Below are 23,652 nucleotides of genomic sequence, written 5' to 3' on the forward strand. Positions count from 1 at the left end.
TCTATTAGTTTGCACTGTCTTATTGTTATTTAATAAATATATATTTTTATTTACCACTGCCTTCTTTTTGTCGTCTAACTTAGCACAGATACCAAGCTCTCTTTAGCTTGGTATTTATGATAATAGGTTAGAATCTCCTTCTTTCCAGATTCTAATTTATTCACATAAATAATATAGATTGTTAAAATCGGAGACAGCATAAACTTTCCGACAAGACCTTGGTCTACATTCTACATGTTCAAAAAGACAACCCCAAAGTCATACATTTATCACTATGTAACAGACCAGTGTATGTTATTCTACCCATCTTTCCTCTTAAAGAAAAAAAACTTTTGACCTAGACTATATATTCTGGTAGCTGGTTCATAACTTTTAGGGTTGTTATCTATACGTAGAAGTTCTAGCCGCTGAAACTAACAGAATTTTACCAAGCAATTTGTCCAAGACCAAATTCACTCTGTGGTTATCTCTGCGCTGGGCTTTCCATCACATGTATAAGTTTAAATACCTAAAGACAGTATTCATATGTATACTGCATGTATCTATTCACTTCAATGATGCAACCGGAGTCCATATGATTTTTCTTATCTTACTGTTTGTTTCTGTCTTTTTTGCAGACTAACGTGGTAGACTAGCAGTGGGCTAAACTCAGCGTGATCCCAGCTTTACCCTAATTTAAAGATCAATCTAAGGGCTCCTGCCCATGAACGTAAGGGCTCCGTGCCCGTGCTGTGGACCGCAAATTGCGGTTCGCAATGCACAGACACCAACCATGAGGCAGCCGCATGCGGATCGCAGACCCATTCACTTGAATGGGGTCCACGATCCGCATCGCAAAAAAGTAGTGCATGCACTACTTTTTTGCGGTGCAGAGACACGGCCAGAAACACCACGGAAGCACACCGTAGTGCTTCCGATCTATGCTTTCGCACCGCATCTCCGGTTTTGCAGACCCGTTCAAGCAGGGTGCAGACGGCCGGTGCCCCATATATTGCGGACCTGCCGTATGCGGGCCGCAATATGGCCACGGCGGGGCAACGGCCGTGTGCATGAGCCCTAACATTGTCAAATGTTCTAGTTATCTGATCACTTTATGGTTTCTGATTCTGTGAGATTAAAAGACAGTTTTATAGAATGGTACCATTTAAAAAAAAAACAAAAAACATATATATACACACACACACACACACGACTAGCAGAAATGAACAAATCGATTCTATAGAATCAAAATCAAATTTATTATTTTTTTATTTATTCGGATTCTGTAGCATCAGAATTTTAGGTGGTGCAATTCGGGTGAGACCAGATTGTCATCCACACCTTTTCAGAGCAACTAAAGCACACTGTATTCAGGTTGGAAAGGAATTTACAAAAATTCTCTAAAATGATCAGTATTTCTGGACTATTAAATGTTCCATACAGATTCTAGTGTATGCACTTTTGAGGCTACTAATGCAGTGCAGTCAGGACATCACTTACAGTAAACTGGTTTGACCCATGTTCGATACTTTATTATAATGATATCAAATTCAAAGCTGCAAATAGTTCAGAAGAGATTAGTAACCATCTTGCCAATTCACCTACCCTAAATCAGTCTTCAAGTCAGAAGTTATTTTTGCACTGCTAAAATAACTTTCTCTAGATTAAAGGCAAGAGAAATACAGGGGACAGGGTCATGTTGGACATCCCAAGAGTTTGTGCAGCTGTATCCTTTGGAAAATATATTAACCGTTTTCATACCCCTCTCCCTAAATCAACCTCATTATCTAAAATGTGCCGATCACAGCACCACAACATTAACCCCTTCAGTACAGAGCCACTTTTCACCTTAAATCCCAGGCCAATTTTTTCAAATCTGACGTGTGTCACTTTATGTGGCAAAAACTTTGGACCGCTTTTCCATATATATTTGAACACTGACACAAATTTTGTTTTTATTACCGGTTTACTAAACATATTCAAGTTGGGTCTTCTGGAAACACATGTTCTATTTCATAAGATTGATGCAATGAGAAGGAAATGGGTCCAATACGAATATCACTCCTGTCTTTCTTCCTATTCTAGGGGTATTAGCGTGTATATACATAAGAATATTGATTACGCTCCATTAACACAACTTATTGAGGGTAGATACGTTTTTCTTTATGGGTTTTGGAATGGCCAGAGATGTATATTAGCCTTTGTGTATATCCCTCCTCCCTTTTCATCTTATGTGCTGAATAAATTGGCGGAGTTTATCTCAGGTAAAAATAAATGCCCTGTGCTGGTGATAGGTGACTTTAAAGGGTTTCTGTCATCAGAAAAATGGGTATTAACCTGGCTGACATTAGCGATGTGCTAATGTAAGCTGAACATAACTATATTAGTCCCATGTCACTATGTGCCGCCATTATTTAGAGAAACAAACTTTTATAATATGCAAATGAGCCTCTAGGAGCAGGGGGGGGGGCGTTGCATCTGCTCCTAGAGGCTCCGTTCGCTTACCTCTTTCCACGCATTTCTACACTTGATTGACAGGGCCAGACCAGCGTTAGTCTCCTGTCTGCCCGGGGAAATCTCGCGCCTGCGCCGTCCCGTTCAGTATTCGGCGCAGGCGCAGTGAGGGAAAGACGGAGAACGGAGCCTACGGACCCCATAAACTATAATGGGGTCTGTTAGGTTTACGCTCAGAAGATGATTTTGGAGCTGAGACAAAAGTAGTGCATGCAGGATTTTTATCTCTGCTTCAAAAATCTTCCTCTGGGCGTAAACCTAACGGACCCCATTATAGTCTATGGGGGTCTATGGGGTCCGTAGGCTCCGTTCGGCTCAGTTATGTGCCCCTATAACGGAGTAGGAGAACGGAAAGGCTGAACGCTGATGTGAACGAAGCCTTACAGAAATACCCCATATGTGGTGGCAGTGGTCAGAAGGAAAGGAACGCCATATGGATTTTTGGGGCAGATTTTGCTAGAATGCTTTTTAGGCACCATTTTGTATTTGAAGAGACCCTGACGTACCCTTAGGCCCCTTGCAGACGAGCATGTGCGGATTAGGTTTGGATCGTTGCGCCTGCAATCAGGGAAAATCGTGCGAGTAGGTACGCAATTGCAGTCAGTTTTGACTGCGATTGCGTTCTGATGTTCAGTTTTTATCGCGTGGGTGCAATGCGTTTTGCACAAGCGTGATAAAAAACTGACTGTGGTACCTAGACCAGAACCTGGACTTCTTCACTGGGATCGGTGTTCTGTATATTTTATTATTTTCCATTATAACATGGTTATAATGGAAAATAATATAATTCAGAATGCTAAGTAAAAGGTCCATTGTGGAGTTAAAAAAAAAAATGAATGAAGATAGTGTCATGCCCCACTCTGACTATGTGCGGAGGTCAGCCAGGATTGCAGCACAAGTCTAGTATTTGTTTTGATGCTGTGCTGGATCCGCCTCGCATCAGGTGCACTGGGTGGAGTCATTAGTTTAAATAGTCTCCAGCTAAGGTGCTCTGAGCGGATTATACTCTTCATTGTGGTCTTGGAAGCTAGAAAGGAAGGTTGGCTGTTTGTTCCTGCTCTCAGCAGATAAGTGTCTTTGGTTGTTTATGTCATCTATCCCATCCAGGTTCTGTGCGAGCAGGCTGCTCCTTTCTCCCCACTTCACCATCTCAGGGAGTTCAGGGTTCTGTTAGCATAGGATGGTGGACACAGCAAATCTACCATCAAGATTTGATCTGTGGGCTGAGCATTGTAGGGAAAGAGGTCAGGGATTAATTAGGAGGTGACCCTTTCCCCGTCTCTCGTCCAGAGCCTGGTTGGTGTGTTATCTGTTTAACTGTGCACATCCGCCGTGACAGATAGAAATCTTCTATCTTCATTCAGCAGGACCTGCGCTGACGTCACCTCGCTCGCGGTGGTGAGCGCGATGACGTCATCGAAGGTCCTTTTCCAGCCAGGTCCTGCGAGAAGAAGAAGAAAGACGACCAGCCCGGCTGCGCGATCAAGTGGATGAGGTGAGTTAAATTATTTTTTTTTTAAACCCACAATGGACCTTTTACTTAGCATTCTGAATTAAAGAATGCTATTATTTTCCATTTTAACCATGTTATAATGGAAAATAATAAAGTAAATGGGGTCCCGGGTAACTCATCCCTCGTCTCCTTAGCAACCATGTGTGAAAATCGCATTGCATCCACACTTGCTTGCGATTTTCAGAAATCCCCATTCATTTCTATGGGGCCTGCGTTGCGTGAAAAAACACAGAATATAGAACATGCTGCGATTTTCACGCAACACACAAGTGATGCGTGAAAATCACCGCTCATCCGAACAGCCCCATTGAAGTGTATGGGTCTGGATTCAGTGCGGGTGCAATGCGTTTACCTCACACATTGCAGCCGCGCCGAATTCTCGCCCGTGTGAAAGGGACCTTAGGGTCCCTTCAAACGTCCGTAGTGCATTGCGGGTCCGCAATTGTGGACAAAAATAGGACATGTTCTATTTTCTCCGGAGCCGCGGACCAGAAGATCAGGGCCGCGCTCCGGAAATGCGGATGCAGGGAGCACACTATCCATTCTGTCCCCATAGAGAATGAATGGGTCCGCACACGTTCCACAGAATTGCGGAATGGGTACGGACACATTCACAGATGTGTGAATGGAGCCTTAAAGAGGTTATCCAAGTTCTATAATGCCCCCCATATGCCCGGGCCGCTCACAGAGGTTGTACTTACCTCCTTCCCCGGCACCCATGTCACTTCTCTTACCAGCATGGCCGCCGCTGCATCTCCCCGTCGCGCGGATGAAGATATCCGACAGAGATTGGGAGGGGGGGGGCAGCCAATAACAAGCTGCAACGGGAACAAGCCTCCCTAGCATCGTGGGTGACCTGAACAGGCATTATAGAACTTGGATAACCCCTTTAATGGACCCTTACAGTGGAAACCCTCAAAAGGGGACCCCATTATTCCGATAACGTATTGGGAACACAGAACGCGCTGCTCTCAGCGCGTTCTGTGTTCCCTCCGCAGCACAGTGGAGAAGGAAGCAGTGTCTCCCTCCCCCTGTGATGCCGCTGCCGCCAATAGCAGGAGAGGAGACAAGAGGAGGGGAGGGGCTGTGGCCGCTGCGCCACCAATGAAGATGAGTCTTTCATTAATTCATATACAGGAGGCGGGAGCTGGCTGCAGAATCACATAGCCGGCTCCCGACCTCTATGAACGGCAGCTGCGGTCCGCGGTAGTTAACCCCTTAGGTGCCGCGGATCGCAGCTACCGTTCATAGGGGCCGGGAGCCGGCTAGGTGATTCTGCAGCCAGCTCCCGTCTCCTGTATATGAATGAGAGACTTATCTTCATTGGTGGCGCAGTGCGCCCCCCCCCCAAGCCCCCTAGTATTAATCATTGGTGGCGCAGTGCGCCCTCGGCCCCATCCCAATAGTAAAAACATTGGTGGCGCAGTGCGCCCCCCCACCCAGTATTAATCATTGGTGGCAGTGGCCACAGGATCCCCTCTCCCCTGCTCCTCCGATCGGTTACCATGGCAGCCAGGACGCTATTGAAGCCCTGGCTGCCATGTTCAGCTCCCTGCTGCTGTGTGCACAGAGCACAGAGCAGCAGGGACAGTGTGATCTCCTATTCACCCTGATAGAGCTCTATCAGGGTGAATAGGACAAGGGTTCTAGTCCCTAAGGGGGCTAAAAGTTAGTAAAAAAAAAAACACAAATATTAAGTATAAATGAAAAAGATTTAAAAAAAAATAATAATAATAATAATAATACACGTTAACAATAAAGATTAATTTTCAGCAGATTTGTGTAGGAAAAACATTTTTTTCCTCAAATAAAAATACCCAGAATATCGGTATAAATTATCGGCTATCGGCCTGAAAGTTGACAAATTATCGGTATCGGCCCTAAAAAATCAATATCGGTCGATCCCTAATTTTTATAGACCAGGTTGTTACGGACGCAGCAACACCTAACAGGTCTATCATTTTTATTTTTGTTCAGTTTTACACAGTGCGGGATGAGATGACAGTTTGATTAGTACCATTTTGGGCTAAATATGCCTTTTTGATCACTTGGTATTACACTTTTTGTGAGGCAAGGTGACCAGAAAATGGCTGTTTTGGCACCATTTTTATTTTTTATGGCGTTCACCTGACACGGTGGATCATGTGATATTTTTATAGAACCAGTCAATACAGACGCGGCGATACCTAATATGTCTACTTTTCTCTTTTTTTCTTTTTTTTAACAATTTTTTTATTTATTTTTTTTGGGAAAAGGACGCTTTTTTTTTTACTTAAATTTTCATTTTTTTGTAAAACTTTATTTTATTACTCCTTTTTTCACTTTATTTTTTGTACCACTCTGGGGGTCTGATCCCCTTTACAATGCATTACAATACTTCTGTATTGTAATGCATTGGCTGTAAGCGTATTACACACTGTAATACACTTACAGCTTGCTGTGTGACCCTAGACCCGCCAGGGGTACTGCCGCTTGCCCCCCCCCCCCCCCCACAACTTTTTTGGGGCGCAGGCAGTTTTTTTTTTGTTTTTTTTGTGCGTACGCTGACTGTGGCTGGCACTCTCAGAGTCCGGCCAGTGTTAGCGCATCGCACACCCCACCGCTGATCAACTTCGGACAGTTGATCAGCGGTTTTGAATTTTCTTTTCACATTTTTTGCCCTTTTTTTAGTTTGTCTTTTTTTTTTCTGTTAGTTTTAGGGCTAAGTCCGCACCCGTGCCCCCATACACACACGCACATCAAATAAAGATTTACACGCACGCACATATACACACAGACACACACTCCCCTATGGCCCGCCGGATGTTCTCAGCAGAGGAGGCATACGCCCAGCTTGCCTCCGAGTCAGAGAGTCCCAGTGAGGACGAGGATGACCCTACTTTCCTGTTGTCATCTGCGTCCTCCTCATCATCTAGCGATGATGATGAGCCACCAAGGCGGCGGAGACGCCGCCAGGCGGAGCAAGGGGACTGCCATGCTAGGGACCCTGTGGCCCACCCTAGTACGAGCAGCTCTGGGGCTCGTACTAGTTTTTCGGCCCACCAGTTAAATCCCCCGGAGCCCCCTGCCGGTGAACTTTTCTGGTATACCCCCAGAGCGATTTGAAGCCGTGATTCCTGATTTTGTAGGCCAACCAGGAATCCATATTTCCACAGTGGGCTTCACTGAATATGACATTTTTTTCAAATCTAATGGTGGAGCAGACGAACCTGTACGCCCAACAGTTCGTTGCTCAACACCCGGGCTCCTTTTTGGCTAGGCCCGGTGGCTGGACGCCTGTCAGTGCAGCCGAGATGAGGACATTTTGGGGCCTCGTGCTGCATATGGGCCTAGTCAAGAAACCTAGTGTCAGGCATTACTGGAGTGGGGACGTCCTCTACCAGACCCCACTTTACAGTACGGCCATGACACGCTCCCGGTTTGAGGCCATCTAGAAATGCCTGCATTATTCAGATAATGCAGCATGCCCCCCCCCCCCCCCCCCGAGGTGATCCTGCCTATGACCGCCTGTACAAAATCAGGCCGGTCATCGATCACTTTGGGGCCAAATTTGTACAGGCCTTGTGTGGGACCTTATGCACCCACTTGTGTGGGACCTTATGCACCCACTGCTAGATAAGGGTTACCACCTTTACGTGGATAACCTTTATACTAGTATCCCCTTGTTCCAGTCCCTCCCCGCCAGATCCACGTCCGCTTGTGGGACCGTGCGGAAAAATCAACGCGGCCTCCCTGCCCACCCCCTCCAGGTACCTATCCCCAGGGGTGAGACCCATGCCCTTACCACTGGAAACCTGTTGCAGGTCAGCATGGAGCAGGGCAGAGTGCTGGATGTAGAGTGCGATCACATTTGCATTTTCCGTTTGTATATGTATTTCGCCATAGTGATGTGCACCACATACGGGTTGTGCTGACTCAACCCCCCACATTTTTTCTTTGTATTATATATTGGAGGCGTGGCGATCTCCTTTGAGTCATGCACACCTGACCAGTCAATCTGTCCTGGAGGCTGGTTTTAAAGTCAGTATAAAACTGAGTCTGCTTATATAGAACCTACCAGTAGCCATTTGGCTCCAGGAGAAGTATATGGTGGGCTCAGCATGCATGTTGGTACTTGCATCCCTGGATCCGATGAAAGCTGTAATGGCACCGGACGGAGTTAAAAGCAGAGTGTGCTTGGCTTGCATGCTGACCTGCATTCCCTGGACTTTGTGTGGCTGTCATGGCCCATAAACAGGTAGGAACTAGTGTTAGGGACCACTCAAATGAGGCAACCTTGATGTGGTGAGTGGCTTATTACGCTTTGGCCAAAATGTCTCATCCAGCATGGAGGCAGGGCAGAGTGCTGGATGTAGAGTGCGATCGCATTTGCATTTTCCGTTTGAATAAGGACAAGAGGGATGTCCTTGTACTGTCCACAATCCACGGTAACGGCATCACCCCTGTCCCTGTGCGAGGTACCGCGGCAACGGTCCTCAAGCCCCATTGTATCGTCGACTACAATCGGTATATGGGAGGAGTTGATCTCTCTGATCAACTCCTCAAGCCATATAATGCCATGCGCAAAACCGGGCATGGTACAAAAAAGTTGCGGTCTACTTGGTACAGGTTGCCTTGTACAACTCTTTTGTGCTGTCCCGGAGCGCTGGCAACACAGGGAAATTCCTTCAGTTCTATGAGGCAGTCCTCAAGGCCCTGATCTTTTCGGACCGGGAAAGAGCAGGCCGGAGTACCTTGGGAACTGGAGGCGCCCGGATCGTCCCTGGCCAACACTTTCCAGGTGTGGTCCCCCATACTGGAAAGAAGGGACGGACCCAAAAAAGGTGCAGAGTGTGTCACAGGAGGGGGATACGGAAGGACACCACTACTCAATGTGACACGTGCCCCGATCATCCGGGCCTCTGCATTATTGGTTGCTTCAGGGAGTACCACACTTCTATGGAGTACTAAATTTATATCCCAATTTAGCCACTGACAATCGGATAAAAAAAAACTATGGTTCTCAGACCATTGTAAAAACTAAAATCATTTAAAAAAAAGTATACAAATTAGGTATCTCCGCGTCGGTAATCTCCTCTATAAAAATACCCCATGACCTAACCCCCCAGATTAACACGGTCCAAAAAAAAAAAAAGTGCAAACATTTTTTTTTTGTCACCTTACATAACAAAAAGTTTAATAGCAAGCGATCAAAAAGTCATATAGCCCCCAAAATAGTGCCAATAAAACCGTCCTCTCATCCCACATAAAATGAGCCCCTACATAAGATAATCGGCTAAAAAACGAAAAAAAAAAAAAAGACTCTTAGGCCCCTTTCACACGAGCGAGTATTCCGCGCGGATGCGATGCGGGAGGTGAACGCATTGCACCCGCACTGAATACCGACCCATTCATTTCTATGGGGCTGTGCACACGAGCGGTGATTTTCACGCATCACTTGTGCGTTGCGTGAAAATCGCAGCATGCTCCTTTGTGCGTTTTTCACGTAACGCAGGCCCCATAGAAATGAATGGGGTTGCGTGAAAATCGCAAGCATCCGCAGATGCGGTGCGATTTTCACGCACGGTTGCTAGGAGACGATCGGGATGGGGACCCGATCATTATTATTTTCCCTTATAACATGGTTATAAGGGAAAATAATAGCATTCTGAATACAGAATGCATAGTAAAACAGCGCTGTAGGGGTTAAAAAAAAACAAAAAACATTTAACTGTTTGCGTAGCCCGGCATCTCCTTCTGGCTTCATCTGATCTCTGTGCAGCAACAGGACCTTTGGTGACGTCATTCTGGTCATCACATGATCCATCACCATGGTAAAAGATCATGTGACGTACCATGTGATGACCGGAGTGACGTCATCAAAGGTCCTGTTGCTGCACAGAGATCAGATGAAGACAGAAGGAGATGCCGGCATCGCGAACAAGTGGATTAAGGTGAGTTAAAAAAAAAAAAAAATTTAACCCCTCCAGCTCTTTATTCAGAATGCTATTATTTTCCCTTATAACCATGTTATAAGGGAAAATAATACAATCTACAGAATACTGATCCCAAGCCCGAACTTCTGTGAAGAAGTTCGGGTTTGGGTACCAAACACGCGCGATTTTTCTCACGCGAGTGCAAAACGCATTACAATGTTTTGCACTCGCGCGGAAAAAATCGCGGGTGTTCCCGCAACGCACCCGCACATTTTCCTGCAACGCCCGTGTGAAAGAGGCCTTAGACTTTAGAGATACAAAATTACTTTTTTTGTATCAACAAGGATAATAGTCTAAAACCTAAATAATTGTAAAAAAGTAGACTTATTAGGTATCGCCGCGTCCGTAAGAATTTCCTCTATACACATACCACATGACCTAACCCCCGAGATTAACACGGTCCAAAAAAAAAAAAAACTGTGCCAAAACAGCTATTTTTGACACTTTTCCATTTCAATAGATGGGGTCACTTCTGTGGAGTTTCTACTCTAGGGGTGCATCAGGGGGGCTTCAAATGGGACATGGTGTCAAAAAAACAGTCCAGCAAAATCTGTCTTCCAAAAACCATATGGCGCACCTTTCCCTCTACGCCAAGCATGTCAAACTCAAAGGCTAACATGGGCCAAAAAAAAAATAATTTAAGTTTATGTGGGCCGCATCAAAAAAAAAAAAATTTTTTTACAATATAATGCAGACGGATCCGTTCTGAACGGATCCACCGTCTGCATTATATGAGCGGATCCGTCTCAGACGGATCCGCTCTGAACGCAAGTGTGAAAGTAGCCTTAGGGGCGAGAACCTGGGATCTTTCATCCCTTGTCCTATTCAGCTCTATTAGGGTGAATAGGACTTCACACTGTCCCTGCTGCTCTGTGCCTTGTGCACACAGCATCAGGGATGTTACCATGGCAACCAGGGCTTCTGTAGCGTCCTGGTTGCCATGGTAACTGATCAGAAGCTGCCACTGCACCACCAATGAGGGGGAGGGGAGAGGTCCCTGTGGCCACTGCCACCAATGATTTTAATACTGGGGGGGTTGAGAGGGGCTGGCGCACTGTGCCACCAATGATTTTAATGGGATGGGGGGTTGAGGGGGGCACACTGCACCACCAATGATAAATTTCCCCTTTATACAGGAGGCTGGTACTGGCAGATCAGCAGTTAACCCCTCAGGTGCGGCACCTAAGGGGTTAACTGCCTCTGATCGCAGCTCCCTGTCAGCGGCAGGGTGCCGGCAATGCGATTCTGCTGCCGGCACCCGCCTCCTGTATTGTGTTAAAGACTGACTCTTACTATCAGGCCACACAGAGCGGCGCCCAGCGATGTCTCAGCACTCACCATTAGTTCTGTTCGCCGCTCCGTTCGCCTGCAGTGCTCCATTACTGTCTCCTCTCCTGCTCCACATGCTGCTGATTACTATCGGAGCGATGGGAGGAGACATCAGCTTCACTAGTGGGCGTTCCTTCTTCCTGGCTGTAGCGCTGTCCAATCGCAGCGCAGGGAGAAGGAACGCCCACTAGTGAAGCTGATGTCTCCTCCCATCGCTCCGATAGTAATCAGCAGCATGTGGAGCAGGAGAGGAGCAAGTAATGGGGCACTGCGGGCGAACGGAGCGGCGCCCAGGACTAATGGTGAGTGCTGAGACATCGCTGGGCGCCGCTCTGTGTGGGAAATGGGAATAGTCCTATCATTGGTGGCTCAGTGCGCCCGCCCCTCCTCCGCCCCTCTCTCCTCATTGGTGGCGCAGTGCGCCCGCCCCTCCTCCCCCCCTCTCTTCTCATTGGTGGCAGCGGCAGCAGCACAGGGGGGAGGGAGGACAGCTTCCTTCTCCCCGTGCTGCTGAGAGAACATGAGCGCGCCGATAGCAGCGCTCATGTTCAGAGATACTAGACTGCCGGGCCGCAAAGATATTCATTGCGGGCCGCATGCGGGCCGCATGTTTGACACCCATGCTCTACGCCCTACTGTATGCCCGTACAGTAGTTTACGGCCACATATGGGGTGTTTCTGCAAACTACAGAATTGGGGCAATAAATATTGAGTTTTGTTTGGCTGTTAACCCTTGCTTTGTTACTGGAAAAAATGGATTAAAATGGAAAATTTGCCAAAAAATCTAAATTCTGACATTTTATCTCCATTTGCCATTAACTCTTGTGGAACACCTAAAGGGTTAACTACGTTTGTAAAATCAATTTTGAATAGGTTGAGGGGTCTAGTTTCTAGAATGGGGTTTCTATTATGTAAGCCTCGCAAAGTGACTTCAGACCTGAGCTGGTCCATAAAAATTGGGTTTTTGAAAATTTCTGAAAAATTTCAAGATTTGCTTCTAAATTTCTAAGCCTTGTAACATCCCCAAAATATAAAATATCATTCCCAAAATTTTCCAAACATGAAGTAGACATATGGGGAATGTAAAATAATAACTATTTTTGGAGGTATTACTATGTATTATAGAAGTAGAGAAATTGAAACTTGGAAATTTGCTATTTTTTACAAATTTTTGCTAAATTTGGTATTTTTTTATAAATAAAAATGAATTTTTCTGACTTCATTTTACCACTGTCATGAAGTACAATATGTGACAAAAAAACATCTCAGAATGGCCTGGATAAGTCAAAGCGTTTTAAAGTTATCATCACTTAAAGTGACACTGGTCAGATTTGCAAAAAATTGCCTGGTCCTTAAGGTGAACTAAGGCTGTGTCCTAAAGGGGTTAAGAAAACACCGGCTCTCCTGTGAGCACAGCGGCCTTGTCACAGCTTTCCAAGCACAGCGCCGTACATTGTATAGTGGCTTTGCCTGGTATCACCCTCAGCCCCATTGAAGTGAATAGGGCTGAGCACACTACCAAGCACAGCCGCTATATAATGTATGGCTTTGTACTTGGTAAGCTGTGACAAGGCCGCTGTGCTCACAGGAGAGCCAGTGCCTTCTCAAACAGCTGATCGGTGGGGATCCCGGGTGTTGGACCTCCACCGATCAGAAACTGGTGACCTATCCTGAGGATAGGTCATCATTATCAATATCTCGTAAAACCCCTTTAATGTTATTTAGTTCTAGGAAATCATCTAAGCCTTTTTTAAAGCCGCCCACTGTTCCCGCTGTGACCACGTCCTGAGGTAGACAATAACGTCTATGTTTACTGAATTGATGATGGGCGTAGTAGTACATACAGCAGGAAAGACACAGTTCCAAACTATATCACATTGTAGTTATTTTCCCAATAGCTGAGTGCAGTAGCAATGATGATGATGGTAGCCCTGGAATCACTCTCTAAACACTTTGCAATCTTTCCAAGATAACAAGTACAGAATAGCAGCCTATGGTTGACTCCTTCTGCAGTTCCCAGGCTGAGGGGTGCAGATCTCAGATCCGGATGGCTAGTCCGTATCAAAATGTGGCAGGTGTAGGAGGCATTTAACTCTTTCCACAGCAGTAAAGTCTTTAATACCATAAACGAGTGGTATCTTACTGTCTGAACCCAGTGCACGGCCTTGGTGGTTCTAGACATTCTATGGTTGTCTGTTCTCTTTCCATCAGGGGTATTCTCTCAGTTACAGTATATAGCTTTCTAGCAGCAGTCCATTCTCTGAAGTGGTGTCTCCTGGATGAGGTTTTTCTCTCTGGGCCTACTTTGCAGGAACTCTCTCACACGTCTAGCCTGTAGCTCCTCTCAGCTAACACTCACTAACCAGGAGGCGGGATAAGTCCATCATTCTGGTAACCTAACCAAGTCTGCCAGTGTTAACTATATACTGCCCATACATTGCCAATATGTATACATAGTGCAAAAAGAAATAACAAAAGCAATAGAAGTAACATTAAATTAACCCTTCGCAGTGTTCCTCTAGGGCACTGCAAAAGGTATCATTGCATTCAGCTGAACTAGCCCTAAAAAAAAAATGTTTAGCATAAAAACTTGATAATAGGTCATTTCCAGATGATATATTCACTTTAATAATAAGCAATTCCACCAATGACTGGATTAAAGGCATGCGATTCTGCCAGTCAGTACTCTGCTCTCTACTAATAAGGGGCAAGAACCCTGAAACAGCTGTCTACAGATGGTGTGTACTAATTTGCATCCTTTTATTCCCTATAGATACCTTGAATATAAGTCTCTGTACAACAGCTGGGTCTCTTTAATGAGAACCAATACCCCTCCTTATGACATTGATAGTTATGGTCTTATGGGAAAAGATTGAGCAAAAGTTGCATTATATTCAATAACATTTCTGCAAATTCTGGACTCTAAAGTCAAGGAGCTAGTCCTATCAGTGATTAGCAGCTATCCGTGTAAGCTTGTCACCTATAGGACATAAGCAGGAATATGCTGCTTGCAGATTACACTGCATTTGCATGGTAACAGGTTCCCTTTAAAGGGCATGCACTGTATGGGCACTGAGACCACCGGGCGCTCCTTCCCTGTACAACGCATGCACTGAATGAGCTCCCGTGAGACTTCAGGGCTAGGCCTGAATATGATTTCAACTGCCTGGCCTGTCTGAGCCAATGTTATGGGCCCCCAGAGCGTTTAGCTTGGGGGACACATGGGGGCAATGGCACCATTAATTTAGTTAGGTAGGGTCCTATATGGTTCCCCCCCCCCCTTTTTTTTTTTCTGTGTCTCCCCCTTTCCTGCTCTTTTATTTCAGATTTTACCTCAAGATTATATTGTGGACCGGTTCCAGCTGGTTTGAGTAGATCTTCTGAGGAAGCTGTAGCTCCACGGCTGATTGGCTGACACTGTTGCTGTGGGAGAATACCGGGTCCTGATTTGTTGCCCTGCTTTTGGCGGGAAGCATTTCTCCTTTAAATTGTGGGGTTTACTGGCGCTTCGGGGTCAGTTTGAAGAGGACCGGACCGGATCGCCGCCCTCCCTTATTATGTTTTCTTATCTGTCGCTTTGCTTTATTAGAGGGGCTGTGTTTCTGAGTGGATTTCGGTATGTATCTAATGGTTTGATGGTTCGTTAAATTATGACGGTTGTGGTTTTTAATTATTTATTAAATGTATTATGGCTTTTACCCTTAATAAAGCATTGTGGCCATTTTATTCCAACGAAGAAGTTGTTGTGTGTTTATTTTTAGCGGTAAGTTATAGCAATGTAGAAAGGTGTCATTTGCCTCCATGGTTGGGGCATGGCATAGCAGACAGCGGAGCCTCTGGGTGCAACGGCACTCCCCTCATTGCACCTAGGGTGTATTTTGCATACCAGAAATAGTATTTTTTACACCGGACTGCTGGCACATATAGAGATGCCAGATATAAGAATCTGCCAACCATTTTACCTACTGGTATGTGATGACAGATGACCTTCAAGATCAAATGTTACTCACCCTCCATATCCACATACTGTAGGTCATGTGAAGCAAACATTATAAGTGCTGCCCGTTAGTCCTGGACCTTCTGTTTTCTAATATTATGTTACTGTGAGATTAAAGACGGCCAACCTGGAAGTAACAGGATCTGTACAATGTACAATGGCAGGACTGTGAACGTGCAGCTTGAGGTGACCTCACACAGGAAACCAGAGAGCAGAGGCCTGACAGATCCCTCAAGCTGTCTGCACCATCCACTGCGCACACATTATTGATAACCCAACATATACGTAAACTTTCCTTCCTTAACCCTTCATCTGCTTGGGACAGACCAAGCGACAATGTAAAGCTGCAGCAAGTCCAGCTTCAGAGAAAAGGAGAAACAAAATGCTGAAACCTCAGCTTAACCCAGTTCTCAATATGCCATTCCTGCTGGCAGCTGAAGGATTACCCGTCTTTAGAAATATATTGTAGTCCATTTTAAATATGTATGCCTATTTCAGACAAAGAGAATATAGAATATAGGACAATGTACTAGCATCCCACCCCTGGAGAAAACAATATACCAATAGAAGAATTATTGTAGTAACTATAAAACGTCCTCAAACTAAGGCCCCACATACATTACATTATTTTTTGTCCGCATCTGATCCGTATTTTTGGCGGGTCGAATGCGGACCCATTCGGTTCATAAGGGCTGCAAAAGAAGCGGACAGCACACCATGTGCTGTCTGCATCAGTATGTCCGTTCTGCATCTCTCTCTGACTGAAGTAGATTTAAGGGTTTTTTTTGCCATGAAACCGGTGTAAAGGGTTAGATAATTCGCCAGGGCTGATGGACCCGCGACTGCCCATTGTTAAAGGGGTTGTGTCACTTCAGCAAGTGGCATTTATCATGTAGAGAAAGTTAATACAAGGCACTTACTAATGTATTGTGATTGTCCATATTGCCTCCTTTGCTGGCTTTATTCATTTTTCCATCACATTATACACTGCTTGTTTCCATGGTTACGTCCACCCTGCAATCCATTAGTGGTGGCCATGCTCGCACACTATAGGAAAAAGCAGCCGCCTCTCTAGTGGCCGGGACCGTGTGAGCTCACATAGGCTGGTGCTTTTTCCTATAGTGTGCAAGCATGGCCACTGCTGATGGATCACAGGGTGGTCGTAACCATGGAAACAAGCTGTGTATAATGTGATGTAAAAATGAATCAAGCCAGCAAAGGAGGCAATATGGACAATCACAATACATTAGTAAGTGCCTTGTATTAACTTACTCTACATAATAAATGCTATTTGCTGAAGTGACACAACCCCTTTAAGGGTGGCGTAAAAACAGCGGGCACCTAAATTTAGGTGCACAAGCAATTAAGTCGCATAACAGGGCTGTGCGACTTTAATGCCAAAAAATGACTTGAAGAGGACCGATTTTCAAAGATTATGACAATGTGAACTAAGTATACAGACATGGAGAGCGGCGCCCGGGGATCTCACTGCACTCACTATTATCCCTGGGCGCCGCTCCGTTCTCCCGTTATGCCCTCCGGTATCTTCGCTCAGTAAGTTATAGTAGGCAGAGATTTCAGTCTCTAAATTATGGTAGGCGGAGTCAGCCCTTGTTCTGCTGTAGCGCTGGCCAATCACAGCGCAGAGCTCACAGCCTGGGAGGTTCTTTTCTCCCAGGCTGTGAGCTCTGCAATGCGATTGGCCAGCACTACAGCAGAACAAGGGCAGACTCCGCCTACCATAACTTTGTGACCGAAGATATCGGAGGGCATAGCGGGAGAACGGAGCAGCGCCCAGGGATAATAGTAAGTGCAGGGAGATCCCCGAGCGCCGCTCTCCATGTCTGTATACTTAGTTCACATTGTTATAATCGGTGAAAGGTCCACTTTAAGGAAGTCTTAATGAATGACCCCCATTATCTTAACGTTGGTGTGTTTGGCCAACATTAATGTGTAAGGCCAGCTTTAAAGAGGACTTTTAGCTTTGTGCATGTAATAACAATTCTAGAGCATCTATTCTTCTGGCTCTATGTTGTACCATTCCTTCATTATTTCTACTAGAAGTTATGGATGAATTGCTAGCAGTCTGCAGTAAGGGTACAGAGGGGTGGTAACAAGTTGGGGGTGTGTACCTGCACAGTCTCACTCTATCCAATCAGTGCTGCCATTTTCAGACTGTGCAGGGACACACTCCAAACTTGTTACCACCCCTCTGTACCCTTACTGCAGACTGCTAGCAATTCATACATAACTTCTAGTAGAAATAATTCAGGAATGGCACAACAGAGGCATAAGAATAGATGCTCCGGAATTGTTATTACATGGGGAATGCATGAAGCTATTAAAACAGGCATGTCAGAAGTGGTGACAGGTCCTCTTTAAGGCATCCTTCTGGATAACTATAAAAAAAATATACTAGACATATTTTCAAGCCACAATAGAATACCGAAATGTGAAAATGACAAGCACCTAAAAAGTTTCCCATATTGGCACAAAGCAAAGAGCTCTCAAGAGCTTCATTCACACATGGTGCGTGCCTATCTTGCGTGAATGAAGCCTAAGGGTGCTGTCACACTGCATTTTCTTTTCCAAAAACACTGCTGTTTTTATTAGAGCCTTTTTTGGGCACAAAAACTTGGCCTGATGTTACATGTCATCCAACAGGAAACTATAAAATACCCTACAAACATTACATTTGTAGTGGTGTTTTAAGATGGTTTCCTCCCTGACTTATTTGGCACTTGGAAATCCCAGTATGCTTTGAATGTGGCTTTTTTTTTTCAGGTGTTTTCACACAGACTTCCGAAAAATGGAAAGTAAAACACATAAAATAAAAAAATAAGGAGATCTAAAAAAACAAAATAAAAAAATTTGTACAAAGCTTCATGGTAATTTTTGACAAGCACCCTACTACAGCTAAACTCCTTGGCTGTTCACAATCTATCATGTCTTTTCAATTAGATTTGCAAATGTTTTAATGATAGGGTTAAAGCTGTGTGATGGTAAGTAAAGAGAACCAGTTAGCTGGAAATAAACTGGAAAACAATAACCAACTTCAGTCCGTCCTGTTTAGAAAGTCAAGTCACAGCTAAAGAGCAAAAAACTTGGCAGCAAAAAGCTATTTCCTTCCAGGCACTAAAATATTATAACAAAGGAGCAAAACCGAGCTAAACGCCAAACCTACGTCTAGACAGAGACAAACAACTGTGCACTGGGAAGGAGTAAATGTATGTAAAAGTAATGTATATAGAAGTAGGCTTGGAAGTTTTTATAGTCCTACGTTAAACATGCTGGCAGGAGATGCTCAAGCTGAGGAGATCCATCACCCTTGTGGGGAGCAGATGTCTAGGACATGACCAAAATATACATGCTGTCTGCCTATTTATCATGTTATCCCCTAAATGGTAATCCAGTGGATGTCTAGCCCAATGGTTGTCTGTCCAAAAAGAGAATTTTGTGAAATCTAAGGTGGCCATACACATTTCGGTGGGACCATCCAACCCTCTAACATGTATGGGGCCTCTCTACTCTCCCCAGACAGCAAGTTTTTGGCAAGGCATATTTGTCCTGGACAGTACGGGCAGCTTGCAACCACTGTATCCATCATTACAGTTTTTAAGTTATTATACTTTCTAATATACATACTGGAAAAAATGTGAACCCGGTGGACAGGATTTGTCATGATCCGTTTCCTACCTTTTTACGATGAAATAAAGAAAGCATTTACTACTGATTCTTTACATTTATTTAAGGTGTAAAGCGGCTTTTATTATGTCATTCCTTAGGACTGATCTGTTAAAATGGGCCACAGGTCCATTTAGGTCCGCTCAGGCTCCAGGGCCCTGGTTTTAACCACTCCTGATGCATCCCCTTTAAGTAAGCTGCTGAGGATGACCAGGGAAAGTCAAACAGTAGTCTGAACAGCGGAATCCACAAAATGATAAGTATCTAGCGGTCACACAGTATAAGCATCTAGCGGTCATAACCCCATTGATCATGAGAACAGGGGTCCCATGTCCCTATTGGAAGGAGTGGTGGTCGCACATGCACACTGCTCCTCTGTTCATTCTCTATGGGACTGATAGAAATGGCCGAGCACTGTACTTGGCTATCATCGAAAGTCCCATAGAGCATGAATGGAGTTTGTTTCTATCTTGGGACAATCCGATTAAAACTCTGATGCAAGAAGCTGGCAAAGTTTAAGCACTTTTACATTTGAATAATACATCAATCATGTCTTATGGTTATGTTTGCCCTTCACGAGGGCAAACATAATGGAGCACATAAGAAGCAAACACTCCATAAAAGACGGCAACATGATGCTCATAGAGAAAGGTCTTTAACTCCGAGCAAGCTGAAAACAATACAAGCTTTATGTGACAGTCACAAGCTTATTTATTTCCTTAAAAAAGAATTCAAGAGTGAATTAAAGGGGAGTCTACATGGATAGTCTACATGCTTCCCCTATGGCAAACGATAGCTGGCATGAGGGTAGTCTAAGGCTACTTTCACACTAGCGGCAGCCTTCTCCGGCAGGCTGTTCCGGCGGGTGAACAGCCTGCCGGATCTGTGCTGCCGTTAGTGCACGCGTGCCGCCAGAGGTCCACTCCGGCCCCATTGACTATAATGGAGGCGGGCCGGAGTTCCGGCGGCAGCACGGCAAACATGCCGAGAGGCGGCCGGAAGAAAACTACCGGAGAAGGCTGCCGCTAGTATGAAAGTAGCCTAAGTCTAATGTTTTCATATTGATTCAACCTGCACGGGTGTGACACTGTGCCCCTGTATCAACCATTTCAGGCTGGAGGTAGACGAATGGGAAGTCCAGAAAAATGCCTGCCCCCATGATCATTACCCTATCACACGTATCTCCACTTCTGAGAATTTTCTGAAACATTTACATATGGACATGACCGTGCTAGTTTGTGAAATAAGTTTTAGTTTGTACTTTGCCCTTTTCGAGAATTTCAGACAAACATTCTCCTATTTAAAGGGGTATTCCCATCTGATAGCTTTGAATAAAAATTGGGTTGCGGAGGACAAAAACAATGAATGGTGAGGACTCCTCTTATCGATCACCCCTCTGTGCCAGTTCCCGCTCCTCTCCACACCGACATGTACATATACACACAGATACATATCATACATATATATCTCCTGCAATGCATACCTGATATATAGCCTCATCACAAGCATGCTGGAGACCCAAATTCAGCATGGTGTTCTGCAGAGTACGTCCCATGTAGAATTCCAGAGAGAGGTAATATATACGCTATAGAGATAAAAACAAACGCTGGTTAGAACATATACAATACTGATTAATGTATACATATATCACAAGATATAAAAAACACAAAACATTCTCAGAGCACATGGAACCAGGAGGAAAGAGTAAGATTAGGGATAATCTTTGTCCGACGGCAGGTTCTGGCTCTGTTTGTTAAACTATATGGACAGGCATTCCCACTCTTTATGTAATAAATGTGTATTGTGGCTTGAACAAAGGGGCATTATGGCTGAATGGGGCCCCCATAGATGAAGCCTGCAGTCAGCGGATGCCGCTCAGAGGGAAAAAATGATGAAGAAAGGTCATTTTCATTTGTGTATGTTACTTCCTATTGGATCAATGGACTGTTAGCTACCACAGAGTCACTCACCAGTGCCACCCCAAGCCAAAACGTGCATCGGGGTGGACACTGGATCACTTTTGGGTGGCGGACTAGCTACCATGGAAGCAGAGGAAGCGGATGCTTCGGGGGCCCTAACTCAGGAAGGGGTGCTCCTAGTGCAAGCACTGGCATTACTCACCGCTCCCTGATCTTCGTCTCTGGGCGCCTGCACTGCACTAAGTACTGTCAGGGAATAGCTTGAGGGCCGGATATAGTGTGCGCAGGAGCGCTCTATGACCTGACGCTGTGTGATATCCGGTCTCATTGTAGTGCATGACTGCATGACTAGACGCAGTGCTGCACAAAGGGAGCTATTTTATTTTTTGTCCGAAGTGTGCATTAAGGGGAGAAGGGGTGGGTTTGGGGCATTCAAAAGTTTGCTGTGGGGCCCAGTCAGTTCTAGTTACACCACTGCTTATTGGCATGCACATATTTTTGTGGATCACGCATAGTAACTGCTGACTTTTTCTTGCAAACATTTGTCATATGATTAAAAGGGGTAATCAGAGACTAACAAATGACCCTCCTTATGCCGGGCCCCTCACACTGAATCTACTTATCTGGCTCCCCGCACCGCTCCTAGTCCCCGCGATGCTAGGGAGGCTTGTCCCAGTCACCGCCTGCCATTGGCTGCTCCCCCCCACACTGGATGTTTTCATCCGTGCACGGGGAGAAGCAGCAGTGGCGGTGTAGGGACCAGGGGCGTTGCAGGGTGTGGGAAGCTAGGTAAGTAGAATCAGTGTGAGGGGCACGGCATATGGGAAGGGGGGCATTTGTTAGGGCTCATGCACACGACCGTATGTATTTTGCTGTCCGCTAAAAACAGATCCGCAAAAATTACGGATGACGTCCGTGTGCAATCAGTATTCGTGATGCGGACAATAATAGGACATGTTCTATTTTTATGCAGAACAGACATACAGAAATGGAATGCACACAGAGTAACTTCCGTTTTTTGTTTTTTTTGCGGCCCCATTGAAATTAATGGTTCCGCATATGGTCCGGAAAAAAAACGGAATGGACACGGGAAGAAAATACATTCTCGGATAACCCCTTTAACTGGTACTTACACTGATGCCATATACTGTGATAACATTACATGTGTACGGGGTGGGGAGGGGTCCGGGTTCTTCTTTGGCTGTGACTAATATTTAACATAGCTTTTAATATGACTTACTGTATTTTTCTGTGTCAATTAATTCAGTAAAGATTATGGCCCCGATGTATCACGACCAGCTTGTGTTACACAGGTCTGGTTGATCCCAGAAGAGGCATTGGACTTACAACAAGGTGCAGGACTCGCCAGAAATTAAAGGGAATCTGTCCGCTCCGAAACATCCCCCAAACTAGAATAAGCAGTGTATAGTGTAAGTGATGCAGAGTCCAGTTATGTAATTTCCATCTTCATACTCATTTGCATTCTGACATTGTGCTTCCACAAATCAGCAGTACAATGCATCAAGAGGACTCCTGAGCTCATGCACATAATGGAGAGGACTCAAAGAGGAGTCCTCCCAGTGCATTGTACTGCTGTTTTGTTGGAGCACAGCATCAGAATGCAAGCGAGTATGAAGATAAAAATTACAAATTGGACTCGGCATCACTTACACTACACTCTGCTTACTCTGGTTCAGAGGTTGTTTCGGAGCCAAGTGCTGACAGATTCCCTTTAAATGCCTCCTCCGACAGTCAGCGCACCAGACTGAAATCAAAAGCAGTTTGGAAACCTGGCAAGGGCAGCATAAAAATGCCATTTGCAACTAATACACACAAAAAAAATGGTGTGGGGGAAATGACAATTTTTCCCTTATATATTTTGATATATATTTCTGTAGGCACATGATGCACGCTTTTGGTATAGTTTTTTTTTTTTGGTACAGCTTTATCTTGTTATTAGATACTAGCAGAAGGGCCCAGCTTTGCACGGGTATATTTCATCTATTTCATTTAATGTTTGTGTATGTCATTAAAAGATAGACAGTATACCCCTTAGGCTACTTTCACACTAGCGTTCGGGTGTCCGCTCGTGCGCTCCGTTTGAAGGGGCTCACGAGCGGCCCCGAACGCATCCGTCTGGCCCCAATGCATTCTCAGTGGAGGCGGATCCACTGAGAATGCATCCGCCTGCCAGCGCTCAGCCTCCACTCCGCTCAGTGAGCGGACACCTGAACGCTGCTTGCAGCGTTCGGGTGTCCGCCTGGCCGTGCGGAGGCGAGCGGATCCGTCCACACTTACAATGTAAGTCAATCCGCTTGAAGATGACACTATATGGCTCAATCTTCAAGCGGATCCGTTCCCCATTGACTTTCAATGTAAAGTCTGAACGGATCCGCTCAGACAACTTTCACACTTAGAAAATTTTCTAAGTAATAATGCAGACGGATCCGTTCTGAACGGATGCAAACGTCTGCATTATCGGAGCGGATCCGTCTGATGAAACATCAGACGGATCCGCTCCGAACGCTAGTGTGAAAGTAGCCTTAACAGTGACCTCTACAACACCCCGCCTCTTAACACTGACCTCCATAGCGGACCGTCCCCTTAACTGTGACCTCCACAGTGCCCACCCCCTTATCAGTGACCTCCACAGCATCCCACTCCTTTAAACAGTGACCTCCACAGCAGCTGCCCCTTCATTAGTGACCTCCACAGTACCCCATCTCCTTAACAGTGATTTCC

At 45.3% G+C, this 23,652-nt stretch overlaps 1 protein-coding gene across 1 annotated transcript in view; it reads right to left on the bottom strand.

The window, feature by feature from the left end:
* The window catches only part of PYGB (glycogen phosphorylase B), a 124,044-nt gene that overhangs the window by 77,178 nt on the left and 23,214 nt on the right, over positions 1–23,652 (bottom strand). Inside the window, exon 2 of the mRNA XM_040429652.1 lies at positions 20,475–20,576. Within this exon, the coding sequence (XP_040285586.1) occupies positions 20,475–20,576 (102 nt within the window). The remainder of the gene's footprint in view (positions 1–20,474; positions 20,577–23,652) is intronic.

Source organism: Bufo bufo, chromosome 4, assembly GCF_905171765.1.
Source record: "Bufo bufo chromosome 4, aBufBuf1.1, whole genome shotgun sequence".
In the NCBI taxonomy this organism is placed as follows: domain Eukaryota; kingdom Metazoa; phylum Chordata; class Amphibia; order Anura; family Bufonidae; genus Bufo; species Bufo bufo.